Source organism: Aspergillus udagawae, assembly GCF_001078395.1.
Source record: "Aspergillus udagawae IFM 46973 DNA, scaffold_3, whole genome shotgun sequence".
Lineage (NCBI taxonomy): Eukaryota > Fungi > Ascomycota > Eurotiomycetes > Eurotiales > Aspergillaceae > Aspergillus > Aspergillus udagawae.
The window spans coordinates 2,086,460-2,113,794 of record NW_025091266.1 but is presented as its reverse complement, the minus strand read 5'-3'; the positions used below and the strand labels follow the sequence as shown (position 1 = coordinate 2,113,794).

General features: G+C 49.3%; 12 protein-coding genes and 2 non-coding genes across 14 annotated transcripts; 6 read left to right on the top strand and 8 right to left on the bottom strand.

The window, feature by feature from the left end:
- Nucleotides 1-46: 46 nt before the first annotated feature.
- On the bottom strand, nucleotides 47-1,930 carry Aud_004592 (uncharacterized protein; the record flags this gene model as incomplete). Its single annotated transcript, XM_043289529.1, has 1 exon — nucleotides 47-1,930. One exon carries the CDS (start codon nucleotides 1,928-1,930, stop codon nucleotides 47-49), a length of 1,884 nt encoding a protein of 627 aa, XP_043145464.1.
- A 1,061-nt stretch (nucleotides 1,931-2,991) lies between these two features.
- Aud_004591 (MDR family MFS transporter) lies at nucleotides 2,992-4,686 on the bottom strand (the record flags this gene model as incomplete). The annotated part of the gene is made up of 2 exons (XM_043289528.1): nucleotides 2,992-4,439; nucleotides 4,503-4,686. The coding sequence occupies 2 exons, from the start codon at nucleotides 4,684-4,686 to the stop codon at nucleotides 2,992-2,994; spliced, it is 1,632 nt and encodes a 543-aa protein (XP_043145463.1).
- Nucleotides 4,687-5,083: 397 nt separating this feature from the next.
- Nucleotides 5,084-5,156, bottom strand: Aud_004590. Its single transcript has one exon. It is a non-coding gene; the product is annotated as a tRNA-Thr (tRNA).
- Nucleotides 5,157-5,772: 616 nt separating this feature from the next.
- Nucleotides 5,773-5,845, top strand: Aud_004589. The gene has a single exon. It is a non-coding gene; the product is annotated as a tRNA-Thr (tRNA).
- Nucleotides 5,846-6,999: 1,154 nt separating this feature from the next.
- On the top strand, nucleotides 7,000-7,735 carry Aud_004588 (uncharacterized protein; the record flags this gene model as incomplete). Its single annotated transcript, XM_043289527.1, has 4 exons — nucleotides 7,000-7,012; nucleotides 7,070-7,288; nucleotides 7,360-7,665; nucleotides 7,719-7,735. The coding sequence occupies 4 exons, from the start codon at nucleotides 7,000-7,002 to the stop codon at nucleotides 7,733-7,735; spliced, it is 555 nt and encodes a 184-aa protein (XP_043145462.1).
- A 374-nt stretch (nucleotides 7,736-8,109) lies between these two features.
- On the bottom strand, nucleotides 8,110-11,034 carry Aud_004587 (uncharacterized protein; the record flags this gene model as incomplete). The annotated part of the gene is made up of 5 exons (XM_043289526.1): nucleotides 8,110-8,469; nucleotides 8,538-9,069; nucleotides 9,132-9,466; nucleotides 10,240-10,399; nucleotides 10,466-11,034. The coding sequence occupies 5 exons, from the start codon at nucleotides 11,032-11,034 to the stop codon at nucleotides 8,110-8,112; spliced, it is 1,956 nt and encodes a 651-aa protein (XP_043145461.1).
- A 932-nt stretch (nucleotides 11,035-11,966) lies between these two features.
- On the top strand, nucleotides 11,967-12,668 carry Aud_004586 (LAMTOR1/MEH1 family protein; the record flags this gene model as incomplete). The annotated part of the gene is made up of 3 exons (XM_043289525.1): nucleotides 11,967-12,017; nucleotides 12,148-12,299; nucleotides 12,383-12,668. The coding sequence occupies 3 exons, from the start codon at nucleotides 11,967-11,969 to the stop codon at nucleotides 12,666-12,668; spliced, it is 489 nt and encodes a 162-aa protein (XP_043145460.1).
- Nucleotides 12,669-13,443: 775 nt separating this feature from the next.
- Aud_004585 (E2 ubiquitin-conjugating protein UBC8) lies at nucleotides 13,444-14,549 on the bottom strand (the record flags this gene model as incomplete). Its single annotated transcript, XM_043289524.1, has 8 exons — nucleotides 13,444-13,580; nucleotides 13,635-13,816; nucleotides 13,872-13,986; nucleotides 14,037-14,074; nucleotides 14,198-14,242; nucleotides 14,339-14,368; nucleotides 14,426-14,433; nucleotides 14,517-14,549. The coding sequence occupies 8 exons, from the start codon at nucleotides 14,547-14,549 to the stop codon at nucleotides 13,444-13,446; spliced, it is 588 nt and encodes a 195-aa protein (XP_043145459.1).
- A 1,083-nt stretch (nucleotides 14,550-15,632) lies between these two features.
- On the top strand, nucleotides 15,633-16,299 carry Aud_004584 (ubiquitin-like protein ATG12; the record flags this gene model as incomplete). Its single annotated transcript, XM_043289523.1, has 3 exons — nucleotides 15,633-15,894; nucleotides 15,982-16,181; nucleotides 16,240-16,299. 3 exons carry the CDS (start codon nucleotides 15,633-15,635, stop codon nucleotides 16,297-16,299), a joined length of 522 nt encoding a protein of 173 aa, XP_043145458.1.
- A 265-nt stretch (nucleotides 16,300-16,564) lies between these two features.
- Aud_004583 (3-methyl-2-oxobutanoate hydroxymethyltransferase ECM31) lies at nucleotides 16,565-17,691 on the bottom strand (the record flags this gene model as incomplete). The annotated part of the gene is made up of 2 exons (XM_043289522.1): nucleotides 16,565-17,185; nucleotides 17,254-17,691. 2 exons carry the CDS (start codon nucleotides 17,689-17,691, stop codon nucleotides 16,565-16,567), a joined length of 1,059 nt encoding a protein of 352 aa, XP_043145457.1.
- A 1,370-nt stretch (nucleotides 17,692-19,061) lies between these two features.
- Aud_004582 (protein serine/threonine kinase activating protein nimO) lies at nucleotides 19,062-21,199 on the bottom strand (the record flags this gene model as incomplete). The annotated part of the gene is made up of 3 exons (XM_043289521.1): nucleotides 19,062-19,193; nucleotides 19,246-20,604; nucleotides 20,738-21,199. The coding sequence occupies 3 exons, from the start codon at nucleotides 21,197-21,199 to the stop codon at nucleotides 19,062-19,064; spliced, it is 1,953 nt and encodes a 650-aa protein (XP_043145456.1).
- A 931-nt stretch (nucleotides 21,200-22,130) lies between these two features.
- On the bottom strand, nucleotides 22,131-24,258 carry Aud_004581 (aminopeptidase P family protein; the record flags this gene model as incomplete). Its single annotated transcript, XM_043289520.1, has 11 exons — nucleotides 22,131-22,160; nucleotides 22,266-22,392; nucleotides 22,445-22,563; nucleotides 22,629-22,850; nucleotides 22,902-22,935; nucleotides 22,987-23,030; nucleotides 23,084-23,476; nucleotides 23,530-23,657; nucleotides 23,711-23,743; nucleotides 23,805-23,969; nucleotides 24,039-24,258. The coding sequence occupies 11 exons, from the start codon at nucleotides 24,256-24,258 to the stop codon at nucleotides 22,131-22,133; spliced, it is 1,515 nt and encodes a 504-aa protein (XP_043145455.1).
- A 564-nt stretch (nucleotides 24,259-24,822) lies between these two features.
- Aud_004580 (pyridoxamine 5'-phosphate oxidase family protein) lies at nucleotides 24,823-25,679 on the top strand (the record flags this gene model as incomplete). The annotated part of the gene is made up of 2 exons (XM_043289519.1): nucleotides 24,823-24,886; nucleotides 24,943-25,679. 2 exons carry the CDS (start codon nucleotides 24,823-24,825, stop codon nucleotides 25,677-25,679), a joined length of 801 nt encoding a protein of 266 aa, XP_043145454.1.
- Nucleotides 25,680-26,123: 444 nt separating this feature from the next.
- Nucleotides 26,124-27,158, top strand: Aud_004579 (SIR2 family NAD-dependent protein deacylase; the record flags this gene model as incomplete). Its single annotated transcript, XM_043289518.1, has 2 exons — nucleotides 26,124-26,454; nucleotides 26,527-27,158. The coding sequence occupies 2 exons, from the start codon at nucleotides 26,124-26,126 to the stop codon at nucleotides 27,156-27,158; spliced, it is 963 nt and encodes a 320-aa protein (XP_043145453.1).
- Nucleotides 27,159-27,335: the final 177 nt, after the last annotated feature.

The following is a 27,335-nucleotide window of genomic DNA, read 5'->3' as shown; positions in this document are numbered from 1 at the left end:
TAGGAAGCAGCAGAATCAGACGGACGATGAACGAATGGGGCAGAATTCAGAGCACTTTAGTTTTCATCCATTCGCTTGTTCCAACGCCCAGGTTGAGCCCGTTGCGAGCCCACCACCGGCGGACGCGTCCCTCCGCGCCGGAGACAGGGTCCGCATCCTCGAGAGCTTCTTCAATGTCGCATGTTTTGAATTCCACTCGCAGACCACTGCGGCGCCACCATTCTAGAACGTTGTCATGTCCGTTCTTGGTCGGCCCAACCAACACCTGACTGTCGAAGATCATCTTGGGTCCCTTTAGCCCGTACCAGAACTCTAGGACATGGACATGGCCATGGGTGCTGGCAATGCGGGCAACGGACTCTGCGTGACTATACGGAATGCCCGAAGCATCCCACCAAGCTAGCGACTCCACTCGACCAGACTGTGCAGCGAGTAAAACGGATTTTCCTACTTTAAGCGGGATAGGATTCGATGGTGGAGCATTTGCAGAGGCATTCTTCCACCATTCAAGTACCGCTACCCGACCCTCGGCACTGGCAGACTCGAGTGCTCTCTCCGTATACCTTAACTCGAGTCCCGATGTTCGCCACCATTCGAGCACCTCCACGAAGCCGGCGCGAGAGGCTCCATCCATCGCATCGGCACTGTAATCTTTATTCGGCAGCTCAGGTGCCTCCTGCCACCATGTCAAGATCTTGGGGTTCCCGTATATCGCCGACGCGCGGTAAGGCAGTTTTGTTAGGCGAGATGTAGTCCATAGCAGATCAAGATGATTCTCTGTCAAGTATGACAGTACGTCGGTTCGCGAGAACTTGAAGATGAGGTGACAAGCTAAGTCTGACAGCGGTTTCCACCGTGGTAGGCTCTCTATACGCTTTTTGATAGCAGCAAAGGACCCTCTTAGGATCGTGTATTCCAGAGATGCCGGAGTAGACATCTTGAGAAGGTGAGACTGCCACTCCTTAGGCACAGGAAGGTTTGTAGGAATGCCAACTGCTTTGGCAATTTCCCAATCTTGCAAATGTTCTTCGAATATGTTTAGCCATAACTCGAGTGGTAGTGATCGCGCGCCCCCCTTCCGAAGATGCTGTGCCGCTGAAATTGCACTCGCGGACTGTTTGGCCGCAGACGGAACTACTTGTTGTGTGCTGTCGAGAGCCTGTCCAGAAATTGTCGAGGACTCGGCGAAAGACAGCCCTAGGGTCCGCTCCATAGTATCGTGTAACTCTCCTAGACCATCCCAATGTAATTGGACGAGTTCCTCGGGACCATTCGACCGCCAGAGGGCTGGCTTGACAATGTCGATCCAAGGCCAATATCGGTCGACTTCTTCCAGCTGTCGACTGCTAAGAGGATGTTCCCACTCCGAAACAGTCATTCCGGGTATAAGGATGACAGGTTTGGTTGAAATCCAGCCACGAAGAAGCGCCAGCGTCAATGTGTTGGTGAGGCCAAATAGCATCGACCCCAGTGCACCAGCATCGATGGGGGCAACAAGGAGCATATCAGCCCATATACTGAGCTCTGCTGCCTTGGCTTTAAGCCACCTTCGGGCACCGGTCTTCTTCTCAAATGTCTGACTATCGACAGTATCCATGTAGTGAGGAATCTTGTTCGCGCCTGCTGAGAGGGCCGAAGGCTCGTCCGTGATCAGTCGTAGTTCGATATCGGGGTTCTGGAGAAGGGAGGGTAGTATGTTATCGACAAAGACGCTTTCCGTCGACAGTAATATGCGCCTTCGGCGGCGTTTCGAAGTAACGACATCTTCCACGGCTTCGTTCGAACTGGTGTTGGTAAATGCCGATTGCCGAGTTGATATCTCCTCAGTCTCCCCATCAATCTCCATTTCAGTCGGCAGAAGGCTTTTTGAGGTAACACCCGCTAAAACACCAGATTTCGTAGGATTATCCGGCCGTAACCCCACTGCCATGCCAGGAGTATGGCCAACTCCCGTTGAAATCGGCTAGAGAAAAGTCGTGGCGATGATAACTGATAGGAGCAAAGTTTTGTGGTCCGGAGGGCAAATCGAAAAGTCCAAAGAGACTATCCGGACGACAAAAGAAGGGTCCAAAGACGGTAATTCAAAGAGCCGAGCTTTCTCCGTACACCTCTACGCCGCAAAGACGAGCGGAGGAGGGAGAATCTGCTAGTAAAAGCGACGAGGAAGCCAAAAGGTATCAAGGAAGTATCGACACCAGAGCCCAATGAAATCAGGTTACTTCAATTGCAGCCCAAAGAGCTCTCCTTCCACAGGCAATGATATTAAATCCATGTAAAATATGGTGGCGACGCCCAATGGCTGCTCTTTAATGCAGCTTGACAATAAGGTAATGGCTCGAACGTGTCAAGAGACGAGTGAGCTAATAGACTAACTCGTTGAGCTAATAGACTCAATTGTTGTATGAGCGGGTAGGGTCGTATGAACCAAGAAAGCGGTCAAGAACAATGCAAGAAAGTGGATCGAAAGTTAACTCGACGGTTCCCAGGATAGATGCTCTCGGTTCCAGGCCTATTTGCTGTTAAAACTTGTTAGGGGTCACCTTGTCCCCAGTTTTGCTGACTCGGTGTCGCCACGTCTTCTCACACTGTCAGTGATGCTCTGTCTGTGACGCCACCGCTACCACAACCGTTCGAAAGTGAGTCGCTGTGTCAAGGCTGTGGAGAAACCACTCGAAATACCTGGAGCACTGTGGACTAAGGAAAGATACTCTGATACAACGCGGAATCTCGGTGCAGGGATTCTGATCAAGGGCAAATAATCGTAAGACCCTCACAGACTTATGGGTCGTCGCCCTTTTGTACCTACTGTACGGCTATCAGCGGTAACAGAGATCATGTGGAATCTCAGGGTTCTGATTGGTTGATATAAACCACAACATAATTATGGTGTGCCAGTCGCAGAACTAGCTGCATTAAAAAGACAATAGGAAGCTTATCTAGCGCCTACTTAAATAAATATATACCTGTCAATGTAGAATGCGGATAGCATAACTATTCACCGTCCCTTCGGGCCAGATTGTTGTGCAACTTGTGCTCCCGCATGGCCATGCTCACCAGGGCCCCCAAAACGCTGAGTCCAAGTAATGTGAGGAAAACCGCCCGTAAAGAATCCATATATGCGTCTAGAACCCCCGACTTCCAATCCTCAGGAAGCTCATGGATCGCGTCCAAACTGTCCCTGATGCGTGAGATAATCTCTCGGGCATGCTCGCGATCACCGAAGCGCGACCACAGCCCTGACTTCAAGATATTTTGGAAAACTGCAGATGCAATTGTGATACCGATCGTACTGCCTGTGCTGCGGAATGCATAGGATGCGGACGTAATGACAGCATGGTGTTCATGGTCTACAGCAGAAATAAGTGCCACAAGGGTGATGGTGAGCATGCTGCCGTAGGCCGTGCCCAGGCAGAAGAAGTAGACGAAAGGGATCCAAGCAGGTGTTGCCAGGTTCAGAGTGCAGATCATGGCACCTGCAGTGACGAGAAGAATCATGGAAAGGTTGCTAAATATCTTGTACCGTCCGGTAGCACGCATGAGAAACCCCGACGCAAGAGAGCCAAGGGATGTCCCAAGCGCCTGGGGTATCAGCCTGACGCCAGCGGCAGTGGCCGATAGGCCCTCAACTTGAAAGTATAAGGGGAGGTAGAAGAGGAGACCGAAGATGGCCATGGTACTGAACCAGTTGGTAAGACAGGCCGAGGATACGGTCCGGTCGAGGAGCAGACGCACAGGGATGACTGGTTCGGGCGCAATGTTTGCCTCGATATGAATAAAGATGAAGAGAAACACGGCGGAAAGCGGCAATGTCGTGAGGATCAAAGGATGAGTCCATGGCACCTGATTACCTCCTGCGTTAAGTCCGAGTAGCAATAAGACGAGTGTAATGACCAGTGTGATAGCTCCCAAGAAGTCCACCCGCTTCAACTTAGCCGTGTCGGTTTCCTTGACGGGTATCTTCACCGTCACGGCAACAAGGATGCATGATACGATAACGAAGGGCACCTGGATCAAGAAAGCCCATCTCCATCCCAGAGTGTCGTTGATCCATCCTCCGAAAACACCGCCGAGTCCACTTCCCGCACCATAACAGATGTTACCAATGCCTTGCCAGACACCTCGTTTGCGAAGAGGAACCAGATCCGATGTGACAAATGTCGAGATAGCCGTCAGACCACCGCCTCCAATTCCTGCCACAACACGGCCTAGTACAATGGTGCCTTCGCTCTTGGCTAAACCACATATCAAGTTTCCGGCGGCGAAGAACACGTTCGAGAAAATTAAACCAGCGCGTCGCGAGTAGATGTCGGTCAATCGGCCGCTCAGCGGTTGAAAGGCAGCATTGGAGATCAAGTATGAGGTGGCTAGCCAAGAAAGCAGAGAGAAGGAATTGAAGGATGACGAAATGGGCGCAGTGAGAGTTGCAACGATTGTTGTGTCTGTAGCGGTTAGTTATGGACTCAAACACTGCCTGTCACCGAGCCAGGCGAGGGTGCAAGTACCTAATGCAGCCAGGAAGACGCCTAACCATATACATCCAAGAATCAGAATTAGTTCCTTGAACCTGGGCTCCTGCCCTGGGTCGACTGCGCTGTCATCATGTTCATGGGTGTTAATGCCTGAGGGTTGAGTCTGTTCCCTCAGAAGCGGTGTCTGCTCTGAAACTGTGGAGTGGTCGGAGTGCATTTCTTTATCTGAAGTTGAGCCCAATGACGATGTCTCTGCTCTGGATCTGAGCACGCTTGAGCCAGTAAGTTATCTACACTCTTTGCTGAACGAGCCCACCTGGCCATGGCTAGGTACTGATAAGCTTGTGGAGACTATCCCTTAGTCTAATCAAGTCATCAAACCGCCATTGGACCAAATCCTTCAAGTCGATCAGTCTTCTCTGACATAAGCGGACTGTATCTAAAGGGTATTTGATTTAAAAAAGACGTCTAATTAAATCTATTCAATCTTCTGATAGTGATACTTTCGTGTTTAAAGAGCAGCAAGGCAGGGCCCTCTTCAGATAATTTCACCAAAACTTTAAGTTATTTAGATCCCCACACTCTGAAAAACAAGAGTCAAGGTAAAAAAACAATGCTCACAAGCGGATTTGAACCGCTGACCTCATGATTACTAGTCATGCGCTCTACCAACTGAGCTATGCGAGCTGATTGGTCGAGCAATACTGCCAGGCTCAATCTATTGAATGGTTGCCGTGGTCTTGGAATTAAAAATGGGCTACAAGGGCGAAATTGGTGATGGTGCTAACTATGGAATTAAATCCTAGTTGCCCCCAGTCAGAAGACAACTATAAAAAGCAACGAGGCAAAGCAACATGCTTTACAAAGGGTTTAGTCGCGACTTCGATGCCCGTCGCTTGGCCTGGCGCCTTCTCGCTACAGCTGCTAGTCTCATATCTACCGGGCGATTATCCTAATTAAGCAGGGGCACAACGACAGTCGCAAGCTCCCGGAATGAATCATGTCTGCTGTGTAAATTCCCTTGATTGTTCTCTCCGGACTACCAAGAGTAAGTTAGCAAGGGGAATCGGAAAATAGCATCTCAGTGATGATATGGCTTCGATGGCTTAGTCAATTGTGATGAGATTCTCGGTTCGTAGGAACCAGGGGAAAGCATCTACTATAGAGTTGAAAAGCCGGATCAAAGCCATCCTAAGTCAACCCCAAAGGCAAGAGAACCAATGACATCATGGGAAAACATGTAAAGCATTAACTCTGAAAATTTCCGTATTTAGCAAAATTGCGAAACCTTGACACAACAAGAGCTCGCATAGCTCAGTTGGTAGAGCGCATGACTAGTAATCATGAGGTCAGCGGTTCAAATCCGCTTGTGAGCAATTTTTTTACTTTTGTATACTCTCGACTTTCGAAATATGGAACGGAATCTCAACAAAAAGAACCTCTTGCCTTCCATTGACTAGCAAGTTAAGGGAAGAAAGGGGGAAGAGAGAAAAATAGAAAATAACAAGGGAGCCACCAGGGGACACCCGGCTTCTTGCATGCACAGCAAATGTGACAACGAACTACAACATGGCCCCTCTGGTTGTCAGGAGGGATAGGTTGTAGAATCAGACGCCATCGCTGATTGCCCAGTGTTCCTGTTAGTGTTTCGTTTCAGATTGACGCAATATCCGAGCTCCCTATGGGAGGCAATGTAATAAGAAAAGTCATTGTTTCGCTAAGCGCTCCGGAGTCTGAGAAACTGAGTGACGAATGATTGGTGTGACAGAAAGGTCTCAGTTGTGCTTTCTCCAATGGGACGAAGAACTCAGAAGTAATGTCGAGCTTCGAGACTACCATGTTAGATTCTGTCGTCCATGGGCAACGAAACTGCAGATGAGGAAATGGTTCAATCTGAGCTGTTACTCTCACTCTAACCCCGTAGAGTCGAGGGGGTGTGTCACCAATCACTTAGGATAATCTCAGTAGCCTTTATTTCCCCTTTTGTTTCGTCAACTGTAGGTAACTTGCCGTTATCCCCACACTCAGGAGCTTATGCCGATCTCCTCCGTAATAGACTTTATTTCGGAGACTTGGAGCCAGTACTTAGCTCCACGGCCAATCAATGAACCGCCTGGACGGGACAGTTGAGTAGGTATAGATAGCAATTCGCCGGCTGATCTTGGCTTTTCATACAGGAGCATACGCGTGGCTGTGCTTCAAATTTAGCCAAGGAGTTTTTCATCAATCAAAGGAAAGCAGTATTCAGCCGGCTCGAATCTGACCAGCTCTGGACCAAGGGATAAAAGGAAAAGGAGTGCGGAGTACGAGACTGGACAATCGGACCTCCCAACCATCACGTGGTGGACAAGCCATCAAACAGTCATAATATAACCTTCGTCTTCGTTTGCTGGGAAGTTCATCATTTCCTTTTCTCTCTCTGTCCCAGATCTACGCGCGAAATCGTCTTCAGCAAGGCTTTTTTCTTTCTTCTTTTTTTTTACTCGCAACTCTAAACCTCTCTTGCTACAATCTCTTCTCTAGCTACAAGATGCCCGGTGTCCGTATGTGAACCCAAGCTCCGCCAGCTTTCTCAAGCCGCTGTCTGACCTGTTGATCAGCTCCTGATGCTCTTCAGCAATTGAAGAAGGGCCTGAAGACCATCTTCTCACGCAGAAAGAAGAAGGTTCAGAACAAACAAACTGAGCCTGCCCCTGCTGCGGACAAGCCTGTAGAACAGCCAGCAACCGCCCCCGCCGCCGGCGCTGCTGCTGCGGCAGCTGTACCTGCCACGGAAACCAAGCCAGCAGAGCCAGCTCCTGCTACCAATCCTAAGCCTGGTACGTTCTTCCTTTATATGTTGCTTCATCTAGTCGAGTCGCCCAATGTCACACGGATTAATACTATGCAGAGCAAGCAGCCGTAGCGGATAAGTCAACAGAGGCGGCAACACAACCCAACGAGACACAGTCCGGGCCCTCCACTGGCCCAGTCCCCGAAGCGAAGACAGAGACGCCAGCCCCCGAGACGAAGACAGACGCTCCTGCTTCCGAGCCCACGACAGCCGCTACTGCTGCTGCTCCCACTGTTCCGGAGACAACTACTTCCGCGGCTGCTCCAGCGGAAACTGCCCCTGCTGCCCCTGCCCCGGCTGCCGAGCCAGCGTCTGCTCAGCCAACTGCTGAAAAGCCCGCTGAGACTGCGGAGCCGCCCAAGAGTAGGTAACTGGATCTCGGAAGAACGAGGTCGATTATGCTGACCAAAAAATAGCCGAGGAAGCCAAATAACCGTTTGCCTTTCGCCATATATCATTTTCGAACAAAATCTCGTAACAATCCCTCTGAATTCGATATTTACTCTGCGCTTTCACGTTTTCGCAGTAGCGGGCAGTCGCCGCATAATACCCCAATGTTTCTGGTGTTGAGTTGATCTTCTTTTGTTGTCGTCGTCGTTGTCGTTGAGGTGTTTGCGTTTGCAAAATATACCCCTCGTTTTGTTTATCCTCTCCCTCGGTCAGATAATTAGAGCAATGTAGCTCGCTTGATGATAAGCGCCATCTTAGTGCTCTCACTATTGTAGTCATGGTAGACCATCGCAGTTCGGTGATTTCCAGGTCAACCATAGGGTATCGCAAATGCACGGCAACTTGTTAACAGTATTTTCAATCGCTCGCATCAGAAGCATCTTTCATCTCCGCTTCCGCGACATCTTGACTTTGTCCCGATGCAGCTGCAGCTGCAGCTTTCAATTCTCTTGCTTTCTGTCTCCGTTTGATTTTCCTCTCTCGGTTCTTGCGATTTCGCTTCTCTGCCTCCCTCTGCTTCTCCTGCTCTGCGGTGTTTATTCGCTTCCGCAACTGGATACGTCGCTTCTTCCCGGGCTTCTTTCGAGACTTGGGGTCTTTTGCCGGAGGGTTCGTAACGCAAATAGTCGCGACTGCAGTTGGATCTGCAGATGCAGGAGGTAACTTGGTATGCTGCCGCTTGAGATGTATCACTCGCCATGGTAGATGGCAACCAGGCTGCGCGAAACATAAAATCAGCAAACCATATCAAATCAAAGCGGGTCGATAGAAAGTCCAACACGTACCCAGGACACCTCCGACCACCCCAGCATCTGCTGACCGGTCACAGCGACTTCCTCGAATTGCTTCCTCCGGATGGTCGAAGTCGAAGCTGAATCCTGCTTCGCACCGGACCCAGTAAGCAGTTCCGGCGTTGTAAAGTAATACTGCCACCCTCGGAAGGGATTAAGAAATCGTCCCTCCCCATCCACCGCTCCAGGTGTCGGCGAGCGTAACCGAATCCTCAATTTTTGAGTACCCCCGCTTACTGCTTTATCTCCACCTTCCATCGCAGGCGTCTTCTCGTCCTTGGTTGTAGCTGTTGGCGCAGCAGGGGCGCTAAACAAACGGAACTCGAATTCTTGCTCCTCATCTTCTTGTTGCTGGCCGTCCTCCTGTGCTCTGGGTGCTGGAGCGGTGGATTCTGCAGGCGCTAACAATGCATCAAGGTTGAGGAGCGCGCCCAATCGCTGATGAGCCTCTTGGAACGATGATTCCGGCTGCGGTGAGGGTGACCGTGAAGCCGAATCTCGCGAAAGGAGTTCATCGCGACGAACGCTGTGTAAAGCAAGCTCAAGATCAGTCAAGGCATGGACAGCTAGATTTGGAAATCACGGTACCGTTTTGCGTCTGGGAGTTCGAACATATTGTTAAAAATTTTGCGAGTATCTTTTTGAAGATCTAGGCCATTGATAAACTGTGTCAGGGCCCCTTTTGCTTGCCCGGCGATTGTGTTGGTCAAGAATGCTGTCGTGCGGAGCGAAATGCTGATTCCGCAAAATTGTGGAATGGTCTTTTTCCACCCGCTGGCGTCGCTACGGCCACGTTCCCGGGGATTTGCAAGTGCCCAAATCAACCCGATTGCGAATTCCTTCGCTTCTGGGAGCCGTACGATGTCTTCGCATTGTTTATGGAGAGTTTGACTGCTCTCATAAAGCCTTGAGATTTCCTTGGCCTAAAAATTGAGTCAATTACTCCGTCTCATTCTGCTAACGGGGGGGCAACATGTACTTTGTTTAAAGGAGTACAGCAACATGTGGCAGTCCATCAACTGAATGGCCGTTGGAGCGAATTACCCAGCTAAGCTATGGTTGATATTCTTTAATCTCATTTATTCCTTGATAGAATCAGAGCAGTAAATGGGGATAGTTGCCTATTTCTGTGAGGGAAGGTAGCTTCTATCTCAGCGTTCATCAACCCGTATGGTCCAGATTCTGATGTACATATATATGCCGTGGCTTATCTCCATGCTACCTTTTTCTCCTTCTCTGACCACTTATGTCCTGGGTAAAATTTGGCTGAGATTGACCCTCAACCACAAAGCCTCTATGTGCCATTCAGTATGAATACACAAACTGTAAAGGTGGAAATTCCACAACACCGTGAGAGCAATGGGTCGCAGAGTCCGGTATAGGGCTCTATCCCAAGCATCAGCTCGTTGAGACCCACGTCACTCTAAAGAAATGGGAATTATAACGGCAGGTTTGCGATCTGGCTTGACTGAATTAGCTTTGAGAGGGATTAAGATTGGTAAGTGCTAGATTTCTGGTATTTTGTTGAGAAATGCACTGGATTGGAAGCTGCTCTGTCGAAACAATCTATTCTTTTCCACGTAGGTCCGCTATGGAATTTACTATATATATAGACTAAACACAGCGACCGCCGTCCACCTGAATCCCAATAGCCATTAGTTAGTGCTGATTTGATACAAATGATGTCGGTACCTACCTCCAAGTTCACCCCCGTGATAAACTCCGCTTCATCGCTTGCCAGGAAGCAACAAGTATTCGCAACATCCCGAGGAGTACTGGGCCGACCCAGCGGCACAGTTGAAACAAAAGCAGCGCGGTTTTCTTCAGTATCTGGCTTACCAAGGAATAAATGTGTCCTGAAGACGTAGCAAAGTGAGTCACTTTCAAGTCTTCGCATCAGCGGTGCGCAGCCTTATACTTACATCCCTGTGCTACCAACGACGGGACAGACACAATTAAAACGAATCTGCTTGGGCCCATACTCGACAGCCATTGTCTTGGTCGCATTGCTTACAGCTGCCTTTGACGCATTATACCACGTCAAGCCCGGACGAGGACGCAGTGCAGCCGTCGATGAGATCTGGATAAACGACCCGGGCCGATTATTCTCAAGGAAGTACGGCACTATGACGCTCGTGGACAGATAGATCGATTTGATATTGACATTCATGCACAGGTCAAAATCTGCATCGGTGACTTCGGCGGTGGGCTTATTGCTATAGGTCGCACCAGCATTATTGACGACAATGTCGAGTTTCCCATATGCATCCAGTGTTGCTTGCAGCAATGCCTGCCAGGACTCCCGCCTCGTCACGTCAGTGAGGATGAACTTGCAGTTCAGCTCGGCTGCGGCTTTCTCTCCGCTTTGCTGCGATAGCTCTGCGATGATGACATTGGCGCCTTCCTCGACAAACTTCTTTGCGATGCCGTAGCCAAAGCCTGATCCGGCGCCTGTCACAATGGCAACCTTTCCTTCGAGCCGCCCGGGCATGATTAATATATTAGATGGGTCGGGTGGTGACTTTATATGAACACGCTTGAAGGAGACTAGATGATTCTACATGGAAGAGTCTGAGCTGTTGATGGAGGGGCATTATGATGCGGGGTCCGCCATAAGCAAGAGGAGACACAACAACAGAGGTGACAGGGTTGTAGCGCCTTTCCGTACAGAGTCTAGATCAGTTGTAGCCAGAGGTGGCTCCGTTTCCTGAATTAGTTCACAAAAAGGAGTGATCGTCTGCTTCCTTGTCGAAAAACGCCCATTTTCATGGCCAGTGCTGCTGGGCCGCAAGATCCCGAGGAAAAGGCAACAGGAAGAGCCTGGTCGAAGACCAAGGAACTAGACTGAGAGAACAATTGGCAGATAACGAAAGACAAGCTTGCTATCATTGCGTGGTTAACTCAGGTAGTAGAAAATCATGGCATCTCAGAGCTCCGCTAGTGATGCTTGATGGGGCCTGAAAAGCATGAATCTTGATCAGAAGCATGGATAGATAGTCGAATCATAGGGATGATTCTTATCAATAGACCAGTTTTCTCACAAAGTCTTTAGTCTGATGAAGGAATGTGACGGTATTCCAAATATCAAGGAATGCAGGCAGATGAGAATGAGCCTGGATCTGGGGTTCAATGTCATGGAGGCGCACGGGCCAATCGAAAACACCGGGTTCCTTCACGAATCCAGTCGATGGCGGGTGGTCGTGCGACTCCAGACAGTTCTCTATCTCCAACCTTCCCAGCATCACCCGTCGGTTTCCTGCCGCGGCTGATATTTGTACTTTGTTATTCTTGCATTCCTTGCATTATCTTTCCCGCCGTTCGAATATTCATTACGATTCGATCTTTCCTTTACGAAGCCGCGTGCGACTATCCCATTACCCGACACTCGAGACTCGATCTCCGCTCTATAATACATCGAGGTCAATGGGCGTCTGTGCTTCTTGCCTTGGGCTAAATCGCCGGGAAAGCCATGATGTATGTATTTGTAATTCAGCACACCGAACAGAGAAAAGAAACATGCCGCTGCAATCGCATGATGCGGCTGGTCATAGCCATTATCGATTGCCAACCCTCAACAAGGCATACTAACGGTCCGGATCTCTAGGCCGAGTCCTCGCGTCTGCTGGACGACGATATCTACCAATCCGGCTACGGCTATGGAGCTCTCAATCACGCGAATCAGATCAACAACCCCGACCCAGAGAACATAAAGCGCGAACGAGAAGCCCTCGAAGCAATCTGCCAGCGAACCTCAGAGTGAGTAGTTACCTGCTGCTCCCTCGTCTCCAAGCTGGCCGTAACCACAGACTCCCGAACAAGAAGCTAATCAAGGCACCTAGGTCTGTCATCGACATCTGGTCCCTCCAACCGCAACCCCATCTTCAACCGCGCGCGACACTACACGGCTCTGTGACCTCAAAAGCAAGCTCGAGCAGCGACGTCCCCGTCAAAATAATCACGGCCGACCTGTCGAAGTCATCAACATCGTCCAAGTCTGGCGCCGCAACCGACAAGCACTGGGGAGAGGTGGTCATCAACCCGAGGAAAGGAAAGAAGGCCCGGCCAGGTCTGAACACAGATGAGACAAATGGCCGAGATGTCTTTGGTGTTCTGAAGGTGACGTGAAACTTGCGGACGATGGGGAGACGATCTCAGGTTGCTACGCTGCACTCCTTTTCTTTGTTCTACTGGGTCGCCGGCCGACGGTTGTTTTCTACTTTCTTCGCTTTGCGGACTTCGACTCTTTCGCTTCTTTATCAGGTTATTTCGGGCAATCCTTCTTTTCTTTCAGTTCCCGTTGCTTGATGGCGATTAATACCCTCTTGCGTCCTCTCTTACTATTACTGCACTTGTCAGGTATACATTTCCTTTGTGTTGCATATTCATCATGTTTGGGTAGATTCCTTTTTTTTTTTACACTCCTCATACCAAGTATCGTGTTATTAGATAGTGGCATAGCTAATGGGCTTGTCTGTGCAAGCACAACACTATGAGCAGATCCCTAGTCTCGAGTAATGCCTTCATCTTCAGAAAATTGATCCTACTGCAGTTCTCGCAGAGGCTGAGACTGTATAAATCATCTTGGCTTATCAACATGCATATACTACTAGATGCTGAAAGAAACCATGAGTACAAAGGAAGAGAGTAATCCAGATGCACACAACGTCGGAGAGCAGACAGTTCGCCAACTCCAGTCGATTGCTAATTAGCAAATCGTAACCTGGACCTCGGCTCAGGGGCTGCAAACGTCAATTGCGTCTTGAAAATCAGTAGTAACTCCGCCAGTAACGCCCGCCAGCCTTGTTCCGATGAATAACAGGTGAAGATAGGAAAATAGATGGCATAATGCAACAGAATGCGCACCGGGTTCGAGCAACCGACCAAAGTTTCGACAATTGATCTACACGTCATCCATCGTACCTGCCGGTTCCTCACCGCCAGAATCGTAACTTCCAGCCGAGCTTAGTTCATCTTCGGACTCTGTATCCTCTCCTGCTTCATCAACTGCCTCTTTGCTAGCATACTTGGCCACGTATTCTGTTGATCCAATCAGAAAGTGCTGTCCTGAGCCGATCACTGTAACACACGCACCTTTTACTTTGGCCTCGTAGCTCTTGGGTTCCCTCATCAACATCGCAGCAGCCTCGCCGTTGAGCGGGTCTGAAGGGTTCGGGTACCGCAGGAGCTGAGGGAGGAAAACCTCGAAAATATTGAGCATATCGTACATCGGCGACCAAGTTTGGTTGATGACATCAAGACACACTGAGCCAGATCTGCGTAAAATGAGAGGTTAACGACAGACTTTGGGTTATAGCTGGGATGCCTCACAATTCATCGATATTCGGGTGGAAGATCCGATTCACGAAACCAATACTCGGACTCTTGTAGGGATATTGGTCGGGCAACTCGACGTGAATCTTCCAGTGACCACCAGCGAACGGTGCTATTATTGGTCAGTAGATGCCGAGTTTTGAGGGAAGTGGCAAGACGCACTCTCTTCAGGGCCCTTGAAGCGCACGTAAAATTCTTGCCTGTCCGCGAATAATCAAGTCAATAAATCGGCATTGATGGTTGGTTGGTAATGGAAGTCTAGGAATCGCAGCATACACTATCCAGAAGTTAGTAGTGAAATCCAGAGAAATAAGCCCATATACCCACTGTTGTCATTAACCAAAGTCACCTCGTAGTCACTCATTAACCTGGAAACATATCAGCAAGGTCCAAGAGCCGACAGGACGTTCGAAAATCGTTCGCTCGAATCTGCAGTAAATGCGACTTCCAGAAGGCAGGGTCACAGGATGCTCAAGAGGGGTGCGGCATACATCCTGCCATTCGGTTAGCTTTTGTCTGCTGGGTTGTCCTCAAGAGGAATCTTAGCATACTTCATGACCTATACAGAGAGAAAAAGACGACTTGTCAGCTTTTGCTCATTTGTGACCCATGCCCTTCAAGAAAACCTTTGATTGAACTCACATCGGTTTCGATTCTTCGCTTTGGGCTGCTCATTTTGAAAACTTGTAGACTGCTATAGCCTTATATCTTATGGTATCCAAAGATTGATTGTGAAAAGGGGGTAAATCGCTTGAAGGCGATTGAGTACTTTGAGAGAGTCGTGCCCGAAGGGTTCTCCAAGACCGAAGCGGGGAAGCAATGAGCGGGGGCAAGATAACGAGCAACGGCGCGCGATCAAGGAAAGACTTGAAGCAAAGTAACACAGAAACCGGGAGGGACGAAGATCCTTGATAAAAGTCAGGAGTACTGGAATCTCAAGGCAGTACAACGGAAGCAGGAGGTGTTGGTCAAGGAGCTATAGTTAACAAAATGGCACGGAGAAATGGGGGGAACCAGTCACTACAAGAGAAGACTAGTACTAGTAACTTATAGCCGTCGGGCGAACTTAGAAATGATTATCGAGTGATGGCACCATTTGGTTGCAGTCATGTGGCCGGGATGACTCAGCGAGGAGTTGTTGGTTTCTCCTGTGCTTTAACCAGATCTCTTCCTTTCTCTCCCTATTCTCTCTCTGGGTAAATATTATTGTGCTTTTGGATTCTCCATCCGATATAATTTACTTCTTCCAGGACCGAATTGATGGCTATTTGGTTTGCCAGAGTGATAGATTTGTAGATGGGCTAGCGTCATCAATCGGCTTTCAGTGGAGTATCCACTATCTTTCAGGTTATCAGCCATCGATAACGGGTGTCACTACGTCAGTAGTTGGTGCTTGTGATCCATCCAGAATAGGGTGGCATCTAACCGTCATTGTTATACACTACTACTCCACTGCATATCAGAAATCAAGTCGAAGGAATGGAGATGTGGACTCTTAGTCTTAATCCATATTGTTTATCATGGTATTCACGCTACACTGTTGGTAGAGTACCTGAGCCTTGTTGATCGGACCAAACCCAACTAGCGCTGTAGACGAACTACCTAGAGCTAAGGTGCAAATTAGCTCGTAGATCCACCGAACAACTGTCTCAAGTGCAACAACAACCTCCTCTAACCCTTCATCATCTCACAATCATCTACGGACTTCAAGTGATAGCCTCATCATTCCCAGCGCATACCCCCAGCGCATACCACAAAATGGACTCTCCATCACCAGAAAACCCTTCGGGGACAAATTCTCCAAACCCAAGATCCCCACAAATAGCTGGAAGCAGACTCAGTCATAGACCTGGTAGCCAAAGACCAGATTCGGATTCAAATACCAGAAGCACCCCTATCCCGGATGATGAGCATGGGGCAGATTTACCAATGACCATGTCCGCCTCGGTGGTGCTCAGCAGCCTACCGCGCGATGCCCATCGAGCTTTGGCGGATGCGGAGGCTGTGGATACAGGAAAAGGTAAATAATATGCACGTGGACATATTTCAAGATCTTCAATAGACTCACATCGACCTGAAATTCGGGTCTTCGTCTGACTTTGAATAGTGACTGTTCGCTTTCAGCCTCTTCCTTCAGCACCTATTCTGAAGAACCGGGTTTTCAAGATCAGTGCGTCGCAAAAATTTGAAACAGTTGTCAAATTCCTCAGGAAGAAACTCGACTGCAAAGACACAGATTCTGTCTTTTGCTACGTTAATAGCGTCTTTGCTCCAGGGCTAGATGAAGGTGTCGGAGGTTTATGGAGAGTGAGTATCACTGCTACAGGTGCTTGTGCACTGAAAGTATAGACTAAGGCTTTGGTAGTGTTTCAAGACGGATGATCAATTGATTGTCTCGTACTCTATGACACCAGCATTCGGCTAAAAAACAGATGCACGTATTGGAATACAACATGCAGACATGAGCAAAACACAGGGGTTCATTTCAATGGTAAATTTTCGAGAATGCAAAAAATAAAGCCGCCACCGCAATGATTTCCATTAATGGTCATAATCATCAGAAAGCGTGGATTCATGCAAGCCCACAATGCCATAAATTTTGGCGTGATAAGGGCAAGAAACGAAGCGCCAAAATCTGGAGAAACGTTGAAGAGTGCGATCATCGAGTACATATTTTTGGAACTTGAAAATTAGGAGCGCTTGATCAGGTCAGCAGCCTTCTCAAATTCCTTGAGTTCCTCCTTGGCTATCGGGTAAGTGTACTCCTGCGAGGGGTACGCGCGACTCTTGACTTCTTCTCTGTACTGTTCGATTCCTTTGATAGTCTCGCCCCAAACATCGGCGTATCTCTTGACGAACTTGGGAAGGAAACGACCGGGAGGATAGTTGCCAGTCATATCAATCTGCACCAGGACCTGTCCGGAACAGCCGTTGCCTGCGCCGATACCAATAGTGGGCACAGAGAGCTTCTTAGTAATGATCGCAGCAATCTCAGCCGGTACCGCTTCGACTACAATCATGAATGCGCCAGCTTCTTGCACGGCCAAAGCGTCGTTGAGCAACCGTAAGGCACCCGCTGTCGACTTCCCTTGCACTCTGAAGCCTCCCAGAGCATTCTGGCGTTGAGGGGTGAGTCCGATGTGTCCCACGACAGGGATTCCAGCCTGCACAATCCGCTTAATGGTCGGCGCCATCTCCTCACCTCCCTCGAGTTTCACGGACTGTACGCGACCTTCCTTCACCATGCGAACGGCCGATTGCACAGCCTGTTCCGGCGACACTTCATACGAGCCCATGGGGAGATCCGCAACCTAGGGATATGCGCATCAGCCAAGCCTCGAACACAACAAACCCCCAACCCCCAACAAGGTTTACGAACCGTGAAAGCGCTCTTAGCCGCGCGCGCTACACTCCGACAATGCAGCAACATCTCGTCCATTAACACCTCGCTCGTGTCCTCCATCCCAAGGGCGACCATAGCTAGGCTGTCACCGACCAGGATCATCTCCATCCCAGCTACATCGGCAACATGGCCGCTGGGAAAGTCGTGCGCGGTGAGCATTGTGATTGGTTCTCCCTTCTTGTAGAGACTCCGCAAGGTCTGCATCGTCACTTTTTTCCGGGGGTTCACCGGTGCGGCCCCCAACGGCGAGTGGGAACTATGTCGAACCTGAGGCGTGCATGGTGAAGGAAGAAGACGAACTGGAATGTAGCTACCAGGGAGGACAAAGGGAATGAGGGGAGATGAACCAGGCCGCGCCAAGATCCCCCTGGCAAGCGATCGTAACGGCAGCGTCACTGTCCGGGACGAAGCCATAACTGTGATAGAATGAAGTGTATGTAGACTCTCCAAGATATAAAGATCATAAAAGGTTGAATGTGGGGGAGGAGCAAAGAGCTGCCACGCCGTTGGTATCAACGTCGGCACAATGGCGTCACTACCCGAGAAGGAAAGCGCAAAGTATAAGGCTCGGTTTTATCGAAAGTACCTCTTCAAATGCAAACTACCTAGGTCCGAAAGAGATAATAACTGTGTAGTGCATTTAAGAGCGACTGATGAGGAAAGAGATTACAGACTCTCCCCCCATGATTCCGCGTTGAGACTTATAAACTCCCGGACGTGCTGGTTTATGCAGCGTAGCCTGTAGCATCCGAAGAGTTCAATCGCGCATGCGACGCCTTTTTTTACCTTTTAATTCCATTCTGCCGGATGTTTACTTAGTAGGGCATTCCTTGGTGCTTTGGTGGGCGTATTTCTGGAATATAATTGGCCGATCAGCGATAAAGTGGATTGCCCTTCTCCGCCGGTGCCAAGGTTATTCCGGCCCGAGATTTCATGCAGCCGAGGCTCGGATATAGCCGTTTACTGCAGGCAGTAGTACAAAGTGTACGATGTACAGAAGAGTACGAGATGTGAAAAGAGTTATTTGATTATTTTGGTGGCTAGAAATCAGTGGCCATGACAACTGAAAATGAGCCACATGGGGAAATAACCAGACATGCCACGGGACGGAAAATGACGAAGCCACCTACATATGCATTCAGCCTTATGCAACCCACCCCTTAACATCCGCCGATGAAAATGCTCGAGGACAAAAGAAGAAAAAAAGAATATGATGAAAACAGAAAGCTTGATGAATTAGTCAACCCGACCTTCGAGCATCCTCTGCATACATGGTACGGGGCATGGTACACGCATGCAGCTTGTTGGACGGATCCCGCGTTGCCAACCTCCAAATATGTAATTCGTTCGCTTTTCGTCTCATTTTCTTCATTCCGGATATAGTATGCAAAAGTGGTCGCTTAAAGGCCGTGACGTGCTTTTGGTTCGTGAAGTCCTTGATGCGACTTCAAACCTCGCGAGAAAATCCAACTGACGCCGGCTGTATGGTAATATGGTTAACCTGGAAGATATGAAATACAATGGACCGTCAAGCGGTAAAAGAAGTAAACATGAGTAAGGAAATATGAAAAGTGAGATCGACGTAAAGCCAATGATAAAAATGAACGAATGATGCGATGCGTGTGCATATCGCCGCACATGGATTCATATTTGGCACTGCGAGAGGAGTCAATGCAGTTGTGCTGAGATCACAACAACCGAGCCCTTCTTGACGAGCTCGCTTGCTTGGAGAGGGATTATTGGCGAGCCGCAAGGAAGAAACACATGGTCTCGCATCCGCTAGATCAGGGAGTAACTGAATCTTCGTAGTCGTACTCGTCCTTCAGAGGCCTCTCCAGCTCCTCAAGCAGTGCATCTAGGTCAGCCCAGTTCGCCTTATTGGTTGCGAATTTACGATGCTTTCTTGTCATGATGTGCTAGACAAAAGATTAGCCGTTGTCAATTCCTTTTGACATGAACGATTCTTACCTCCTCAAAGTCATCGAACTTGTCCCTGCAATTCTCGCAGTATCCAGGCTTAGGGTCTCTCCTTCTTTCCTTTTTCTTTGGAACTGGGACTTTCCGAAGACCAGCCCGCCGCTTAGCCACACCGTTCCCTTCGGACTGAGTAGTGTCCTCTTCTTGCACGTGTCCCAGCTTCTCCTGCGTGTTCGCCTGGCAGAGTTTGTTCGATTGGTAGTTTGACAACTTTAGGGTGGCTGAGGTAGACGTGGTAGGATGGGGAGACAGCACGGTGCCGGTTGACAAACCGCCGTTGCTCTTCTCGAGCACCTTTCTCTTCAATTCATGGACTTCTTTGCTCAACCCAGCTTTGGCACCAGGTGCAGCGGCGGTGGAGGAAACCATCTGCGACCGAATAGCAGACGTGATATTTGATGGCTGCATACCGGACGCGGCAGGTTCACGACCAGCATAAAATGGTCCTGTCCGATGGAGCGGAGGGGGGACGAAACTCTCAGAGCTTTTCCTTGGTGATTCAGGTTTGGTCTGCAATGGCCTCTGTATGTCTTCCGGCGTCGTCCGCTGTGCTGGTTCGAAACCATTATCGCCAGCTTTTGTCTCATTCGACGGGTCCAGATTGTCTACGTTCACGGGGCCTAGATCCGGTGCGTCAAATTTAGGTACCTCTTTAATAGCAGGAGCTTTCGGAGCAATTTTCTTCTCCTTCTCTTGTTGGCGTGCCCGTTGCCTTTCAATCTCTTTTTTGCTGGGAGGTTCGTCGATAAAAGGGCATTTCCCTAGAGGGGCGCTTCTGAATTGTGGCCAGATACCATCCTGCCTCCTTGCAACTTTAGGATATTCTCGCACCATGACAGGCTTGGTCTTTTCATCCATATCGTGGATGTAGATGAACGGCCCCTTGAACATCACTAGCTCCTTTAACGACGACAGGGGGTCCCTGTCCGAAGGACCATTGATGAGCTCCTTCCGTAAGACCTGTGACAGGTCTGTCTCGCCGCGGGCCTTAGTGTTCCCACCAACGGCATTATGGTTGCGCGAATGACCGCTGTGCCCACCGGGATCCCCATCGTTGATAGCAGCAATCATACGTTGTAACTTCTCAAGAGCCCATATCTTCATCTTCATCCGACGAGCCCGGTATAAAACATCCATATTACTTGGCTCACGTCGCTGGTCCGTCTTCAAGGACATATGGAGGTGCGTGTCTGCGGTTTTCTCAAGCAAAGACGGGTTGACGGTGTCAACCGGTGTCTGATCGGCAGATGTAGCGTTCAATTCTGCAGGAGTCACAGTATCGATTTCAGGCGGGATAGGACGAGAGGTGACGACGTGGGTGACATCACGCGAGAAGAATTTTTCCTCACTCTACACACTTCAGTCAGCCATTGCTTTATTTCTCCGTTGCATATGAACAGCAGACGATCAATCCCAGGAAAGGGGCAAGTATGTTGAGAGAGAACAAGCATTATCGGACCAAAAGGTTGAAAGGGACACCTACAGCTCCGAGGGCTATAACCTGCCTCGAGCACTTGGCACGAATATCCTCTGAAATAGCATCGAAGTAGAAGACGAAGTGTGGAAACGCCTTTCGGTAATGTCTCTGCCATTGTCGAATAGAATCCACCGACTCTGCAGATGGCCTCTCCTGTTTCGTTCCTTTGAGCAGAGCTTGCCGTTCCTTATCCCTTGCAGCCACCAATTTTTTTTCGAAGGCACTTGGCTGTGCGTTGGTCGAACGCCGTGTGAAGAGTTTGGAATCGGTGGTGCTCGATTTAACCCGGGCTGGGGAACGCGAGTCCTGGTCCAATCCATCGATCACCTGTTTCTTGGGAGGAGGCTGGCCGTAGGGTATATCGATCGGAGCATTCGCTGTCCGAGGACGCTTTGCAGGGACAAGACCCGCCCTGTGAGGGGAATTGGTAGCATTCGGCACGTTGGCGAGAGGTCGGCGAGTTGACATATTAAAGGAGTTCTGAGGCGAAGGTGGTATGAATACTGTTGCCATATGGTAACAATACACGAGCGCTTTTTGTTGTAGCTGAACGCGGTAAGTCGAGGTGCCAGCACAAGAGGGGCACTCTAGGCTAAGCACACGACTAGCTACACGTCTCGAAGGGCAGGATCCTCACTTAGAGAGAAGCCATTGTACGTGTGACAGAGAGCAATGGACAAGGAACGTGCAGTAGAAGAAGGATACGAGGCGAATACCTCGAGTTTGTACAGGAGGATAATATGACAGGCAAAATGTTTGAGTCCGGAGACTTCTTAGGAGGTTGGACGTCGGATGACGGAGAAGAGTAGTTGGAGTGAAGGTAGGTAGTATGTAAGGTGAGGCAGAGTAGGTAAGGTAGGGCAATACGTAGATAGGTCGACCGAGAAGAGAAGCGAAGCAGAGCAAGGTAGACTAAGCGTGTGAGGGAAGCCCAGTGGAGACGGGTTTGTTTTGGCCGCTGGGGATGTGTGCCAAACAACCAAAGACCGTCGCGCGATGCTATCAGACCCTTTACAGGACTAGTACCCAGGGGACGTACTACGAATGTGCATAGAACATTCTTTACATTATAAATTCTAGCGAATTTCGTTCCAGCCACCGCGCCTTCGAGAATTGACACAATCAGTCCGCTTCTTGTTATTTAACCAGGTTTTTTCTCCGAAGTTGCGTTCTGTCCGAATTACTCCACGCGTCGACTCGATCGTACCAAAAGGGTACATTGAATTTTACCGATCAAGAACTGCCCTTGACGGTTCATTGTTTGTTTGTTTTCACGGTTGACCCTACTACAGTATTTACATCAACACGTCTTTCGTTTGTGGATGCAGCATCTCGAGTAAATTAGTATTGTACATTCACGTATGAAAGGGTATCTATATACTACAGCAGGTTATTTCATCTAGTCCCGAAGCGCCTCGATATCATCAACCTATTCGAGATCCTATATCAGTAGTCGTCCTGGGAGAAAGAGTACAATCTGAAATGTTGTCTTTTGAATTTGTCTAGAGAGAATTGAATCAGGATCAGGACTCACCTCTTTCACTGCCTCGGTGGTCAAGACAATCGGGTTATCGTCGCCGACGCAAACACTGTCTTCGATACGGATCCCGATGCCACGGAATTGATCTGGCCATCTGTCGCTGTCGGGAACGTATATTCCACTGGGAGCATGAATTAGAGGTGTGTCGAAAGTGAGACTGAAAGAATACTTACGGTTCGATGGTGATGCACTGGCCTGCTTTGAGATTCTGGCTTCGAGGATACCCGGAACAATCATGAACATCTAACCCAATGTAGTGTCCCAGATGATGAGGGAAAAGGATGCCCATTGCCTGTTCGAGACAAACGCGGATCAGCTTGAAGAATGCGGGCAATGCTTGACATTAAATCGACTTACGCTGCCTGAGACATCAAATCCGAGTTGCTGCAATTGATCCTTTAGACCATTCTCAGCGATACTGTGCAATTTGTCCAGTGAAAGTCCGGCACTCTCCCTGCAGAGGGAGACGCAACTGCGGTGCACATTCAACACTGCATTGTATAGGTCGCGCTGAGGGTCAGAGAACTTGCCATTAACCGGCCAAGTTCGAGTGATATCGGATATGTACGTGCCCCATTCCTGTGGTCTGTTAGTGTCTCAATCAATTTCCAGGGTAGAGTAATCACTGACCCCGCCTCCGTCGACAAGAACCATGTCACCATTCCTTTATCTCGTATTAGCCCAGACCCTCAGACATGGTTAAAATGGGGCTCACCTCAAGACATCGTCATTTCTCGTATAGTGGATACTCAGAGCGTTCTGAACCTGTTAGCCTGAATAGGGAGAGAATGAATAGGTGACGAGGTACACACAGAGCCGCCTGCAACTACGGGGACGAAAGCACTGCCATCGCACCCGTTCACTTTGAAATTGTACTCCAGGAAGGAATTCAGGTCCTTCTCTTTTGTAAAAGTCTGCCTCATGGTTTCTGTAAAGGCTCGCCCCGATGCCTGTCCAACTCTGCGTAATTGGACGACCTCATCCTCACTTTTGAACACTCGCATCTCGTTTAAGATGTTACGCAAGGGCTTGACTTTGCGATAATCGACCATCTTCTTCAGTTTCTCAGATGCATTTGTGGGGCCGTATAAGAAACGATGCAAGGAGGATCTCCCGGGGTTAAAGGCAGGAATATCTGTGTAGATCTCGGTGGCTCCCGAAAGAATTGTTGGGAGAATATCCCCAATGCGATCAATATCACCCGTCTGCTCCAATAGTTAGCTAAGCTTTCCGTTACTCTCCAAGCCAGGATCCCAACCTCATCCGCGTTGAAGACGTCAATCGCCGCCTGTGTGCCGGAACGCGCTCCATCCCAGAGCTCAGCCTTCGGATCCTTTTCACGCACATAGAGGTGGAATATGTGATTGTCCCCAGATCCATCATTTGCTAAGCATTGTAAGCACTACTTTAGTGGCCCTCAAACGATAAATTGATCTCACCGATGATAGCGAGCGCATTGGGTTCATTGAAGCCTATTGATAAATCCACCGAGTGAGCTACTTGTTTTATTCTTGGCTTGTAACGAAAACAGACCGGTAAGGTAGAAGAAGTTCGAATCCTGGCGATAATTGTTGAATATGCCATTAGCGCGGTAAGTAACTTCCGAGGCAGCTAACACAGCGATTGCATCCTTAGGAAGCTTGTTCGCAAGTCGGGAGCGACGTTGAGCGTATTCGAGAGCCGTGATACCGGGAGTCACTAGCTTCAAGTCAACACACTCATTCTTTGTTGTGACAAGTCGTCTTCCAATCAGGAGCATATACACACGTTCTCCAGGATTCAATATATGGGGATGCGTCTCGTGAAGCGGTTGGCCGAATTTAAGCTCCGCGGCGGAGATCGAAGCGTAGGAACGGAGGAGGGACGGCTGCTTGCTTATGCGACAGCTTCGAAGCACTGGCCGGATTGAGGGACTAGGTGCGACGAATGGGATGTGGCGGTGGAGATATCGAGGCCACCTCTGGGTAACGGTCCTGCACGTCAACATGCTTATCGAATGCCCTCAGAAGGTGAGGCGCCAAAATTGTTGGATTACCTTCGGTTTATCGCCAGCAAGCTCAAGGTTTATCGGAGCTCTTGCCGTATGCCTTAATGCCTGAGGTCTCAATTTATTATCGGCGACGGGAACCAATAGCAGGGCAGGTGTTTATAAAGGCCCCGCAAGGACTTTCCTTTACGGGCGATGCCTTGCGATCCCGTGCCGCCATTCTCGTGTTCATGTCCATGTTTAATTCCCAGGATCATTGTCACGATTCGATTTGTAAGGGTCACTGGAGCCTGGACACGACCTTCATGGGTGCAGCAAGTAGTTAATTGCTCCATTGGTGTGCGAGCGCCGCATGATGGTGACCATCATTCTCGGGATCCCCAATGAACTATTCCAAACTTGAGATATATAACTACAAGAAGCAAGGTCTGCTTTTGAGCAATGTATTGCATGACTCACGCTACTGTTTGCAGCTCCTTTTAAACCAAGCCGCAAGCGCTGATACTTGACGAGACGTCCGTTTCCGAGTTGCCTTTACCATAGAACCTGCCTCGACAATACACAATGGGAAGAACACTCACATATCCGAAGCGAGATGCGAACACGGTGAACCGGTACAAACATCGAGGTATGAGTGAATGAGATGACATTTTGATGCGTATACTGAGCTTCGGAATTCACCAGCGACGTATGATCTCGGCGCTATCCATTCTATCATCAACTCAAGCCAAGTGCTCCATGTGTCGTTCAGCCCAGGGCCTTCGGATCCTTTTCCCGCCATGTTGCCCATGATTGGTCAGATGGGTTCATTTGACTATCCTTCGGCTGGACTTGATGAGCCTCTAGACTGCTATCTACATGGATATGTCAGTTCACGAATCATGAATCTAGCGAGAAAATCGGAAGGAGACGGATTGCCTGTCTGCATCGCTGCGAGTAGGGTAGACGGACTAATCCTGTCTCTTACACCCAATTCTCATAGCTACAACTACCGCTCCGCTATCCTTCACGGCTATGCTAGACTGGTCACAGACGAGGCAGAAAAACTGTGGGCGATGAAACTCATTACGAATTCAGTGTTGGCGGATCGCTGGGACCATACCCGAGTACCACCAGACAATGCCGAGATGTCTTCCACCGTCATTCTTAAAGTCAAGATTGTCGACGGCAGTGGCAAGATTCGAGATGGCGGTGTCTCTGACGAGAGAAAGGACAAGAGCAACAGTGATGTGACAAATAGGGTCTGGACAGGCGTTGTGCCTGTCTATGAGGCTTTTGGAGACCCTGTTCCGAGCCCAGAGAACAAGGTCGCTGAAGTACCAGAGTACATCACCTCATTCATTGCCGATATCAACAAGCGCAATCGGGATTATGCTGAAGCAGCAGTCAATGTTGGGCTTCCACCGGAGGAACAACATTGAATCTTGTCGAATGACTCATCATCTCTCAGATAGCGAGCGTACGACTCTTGAGTAAACTAATTGGGCCCCCTAGCTTAGTTGACTTAAAAATTTACTGTTCTGATTGTATGTTCTTTTGAGTGTCTACCCGCGAGTTTGAGTCCAAGAATGAGGCAAAGCGGTCTCACATGTCTTTTGCCAGTTGGCGGCGTATTCCACCCGCTGGATATACCCCTCTTGGACCAATAATAGCTAGTCCTTAGCTACCCCACGTCATCCATGATTGCTCCGCAGTAGGGTAAGCAGAGTAAAAGTGATGGTTCAATCGTCAATCATTATAGATATGAGTCCCACGCTCTGAATATAATCAAAACTGGTTTGCTAAAGCGTCTTTTTTCCATTGCTGTTTTTTTTTGCGTCTTCATATATGAACCATACAGCTTAGGAGCGGTGACCTGCAACATTATGGCCTCGTCAGCAATACCTGCAGCTGATCTCCGATCGTTTACTGAGTACTTGAAAGGATGTAAACGTATACTGGCACTCTTGGGGGCTGGTATATCTGCATCTTCTGGACTCCCCACATTTAGAGGAGCAGGTGGCCTCTGGCGCTCTTATGAGGCCACTGATTTGGCGACACCTGAAGCCTTCGAGGCCGACCCGGGCCTAGTATGGCAGTTTTACAGCTACCGAAGACACATGGCACTTAAAGCGAAGCCGAATCGCGCGCACTACGCACTTGCGGAGCTTGCAAGGAGGAATAAGGACTTCATTACTCTCACACAGAATGTTGATGGTACTGTCTAGACTGCTTAATTTGGTGCTGTGTAGGCTAGTTGAACAAGGCTGATGAATGGCCTCTTTATAGGTCTTTCACAGAGCGCAAACCATCCCTCGGAACAGCTCCACCTCCTCCACGGGTCTCTTTTCACGGTCAAATGTACCTCATTCTACTGCAACTATTTGCGCGAGAATGACTTTACCGATCCGATCGTCCCCGCACTTGCCATACCAAAAGGTGTCCCGGACTTGAGTCCATCTGCTGAAGATAAGACTGGCGAGGAGGCCTCGAAGGCGCTATCCAACGCATTAAGGATGGAAGAGGAAACGGAACTGGACATATCAGACGAGAACGTCCCGCTCCCTACTTTGAGTCAGGATGTCCTGCCACATTGTCCAGAATGTAAAGAAGGGCTTTTACGGCCCGGGGTGGTCTGGTTTGGAGAAAGTTTGCCCTTGCATACACTCGAAATGGTGGATAATTGGATAAATTCTGGCCCTGGCGTGGATCTGATCTTGGTGATCGGAACAAGTTCAAGAGTCTACCCAGCTGCAGGCTATGTTGATAAGGCGCGCGCGAGAGGGGCCCGAGTCGCAGTGGTCAATATGGATCGCAATGATGTTGGACACTCTGGCTTGAAAAAGGGTGATTGGTTCTTCCAAGGAGACGCGGGTGTTGTAGTCCCGGAGATATTGAAGGGTGTTATTGGAGATATTTAGAGATGCTGGGCTTCACGTTTTTGTTTTCTTGACGTTTAGCGAAGAGTGTACAGAGGCTAGGCTACATATTTTCTCCTTCGATTTCGGATCGGAAGGAAATTTTGCAGAAAGAATCCATGTTTATAACTAGGGAAGAGTGACGTTAAAGGAAATGGTGGGCTACAAGCTCGCTTTGAA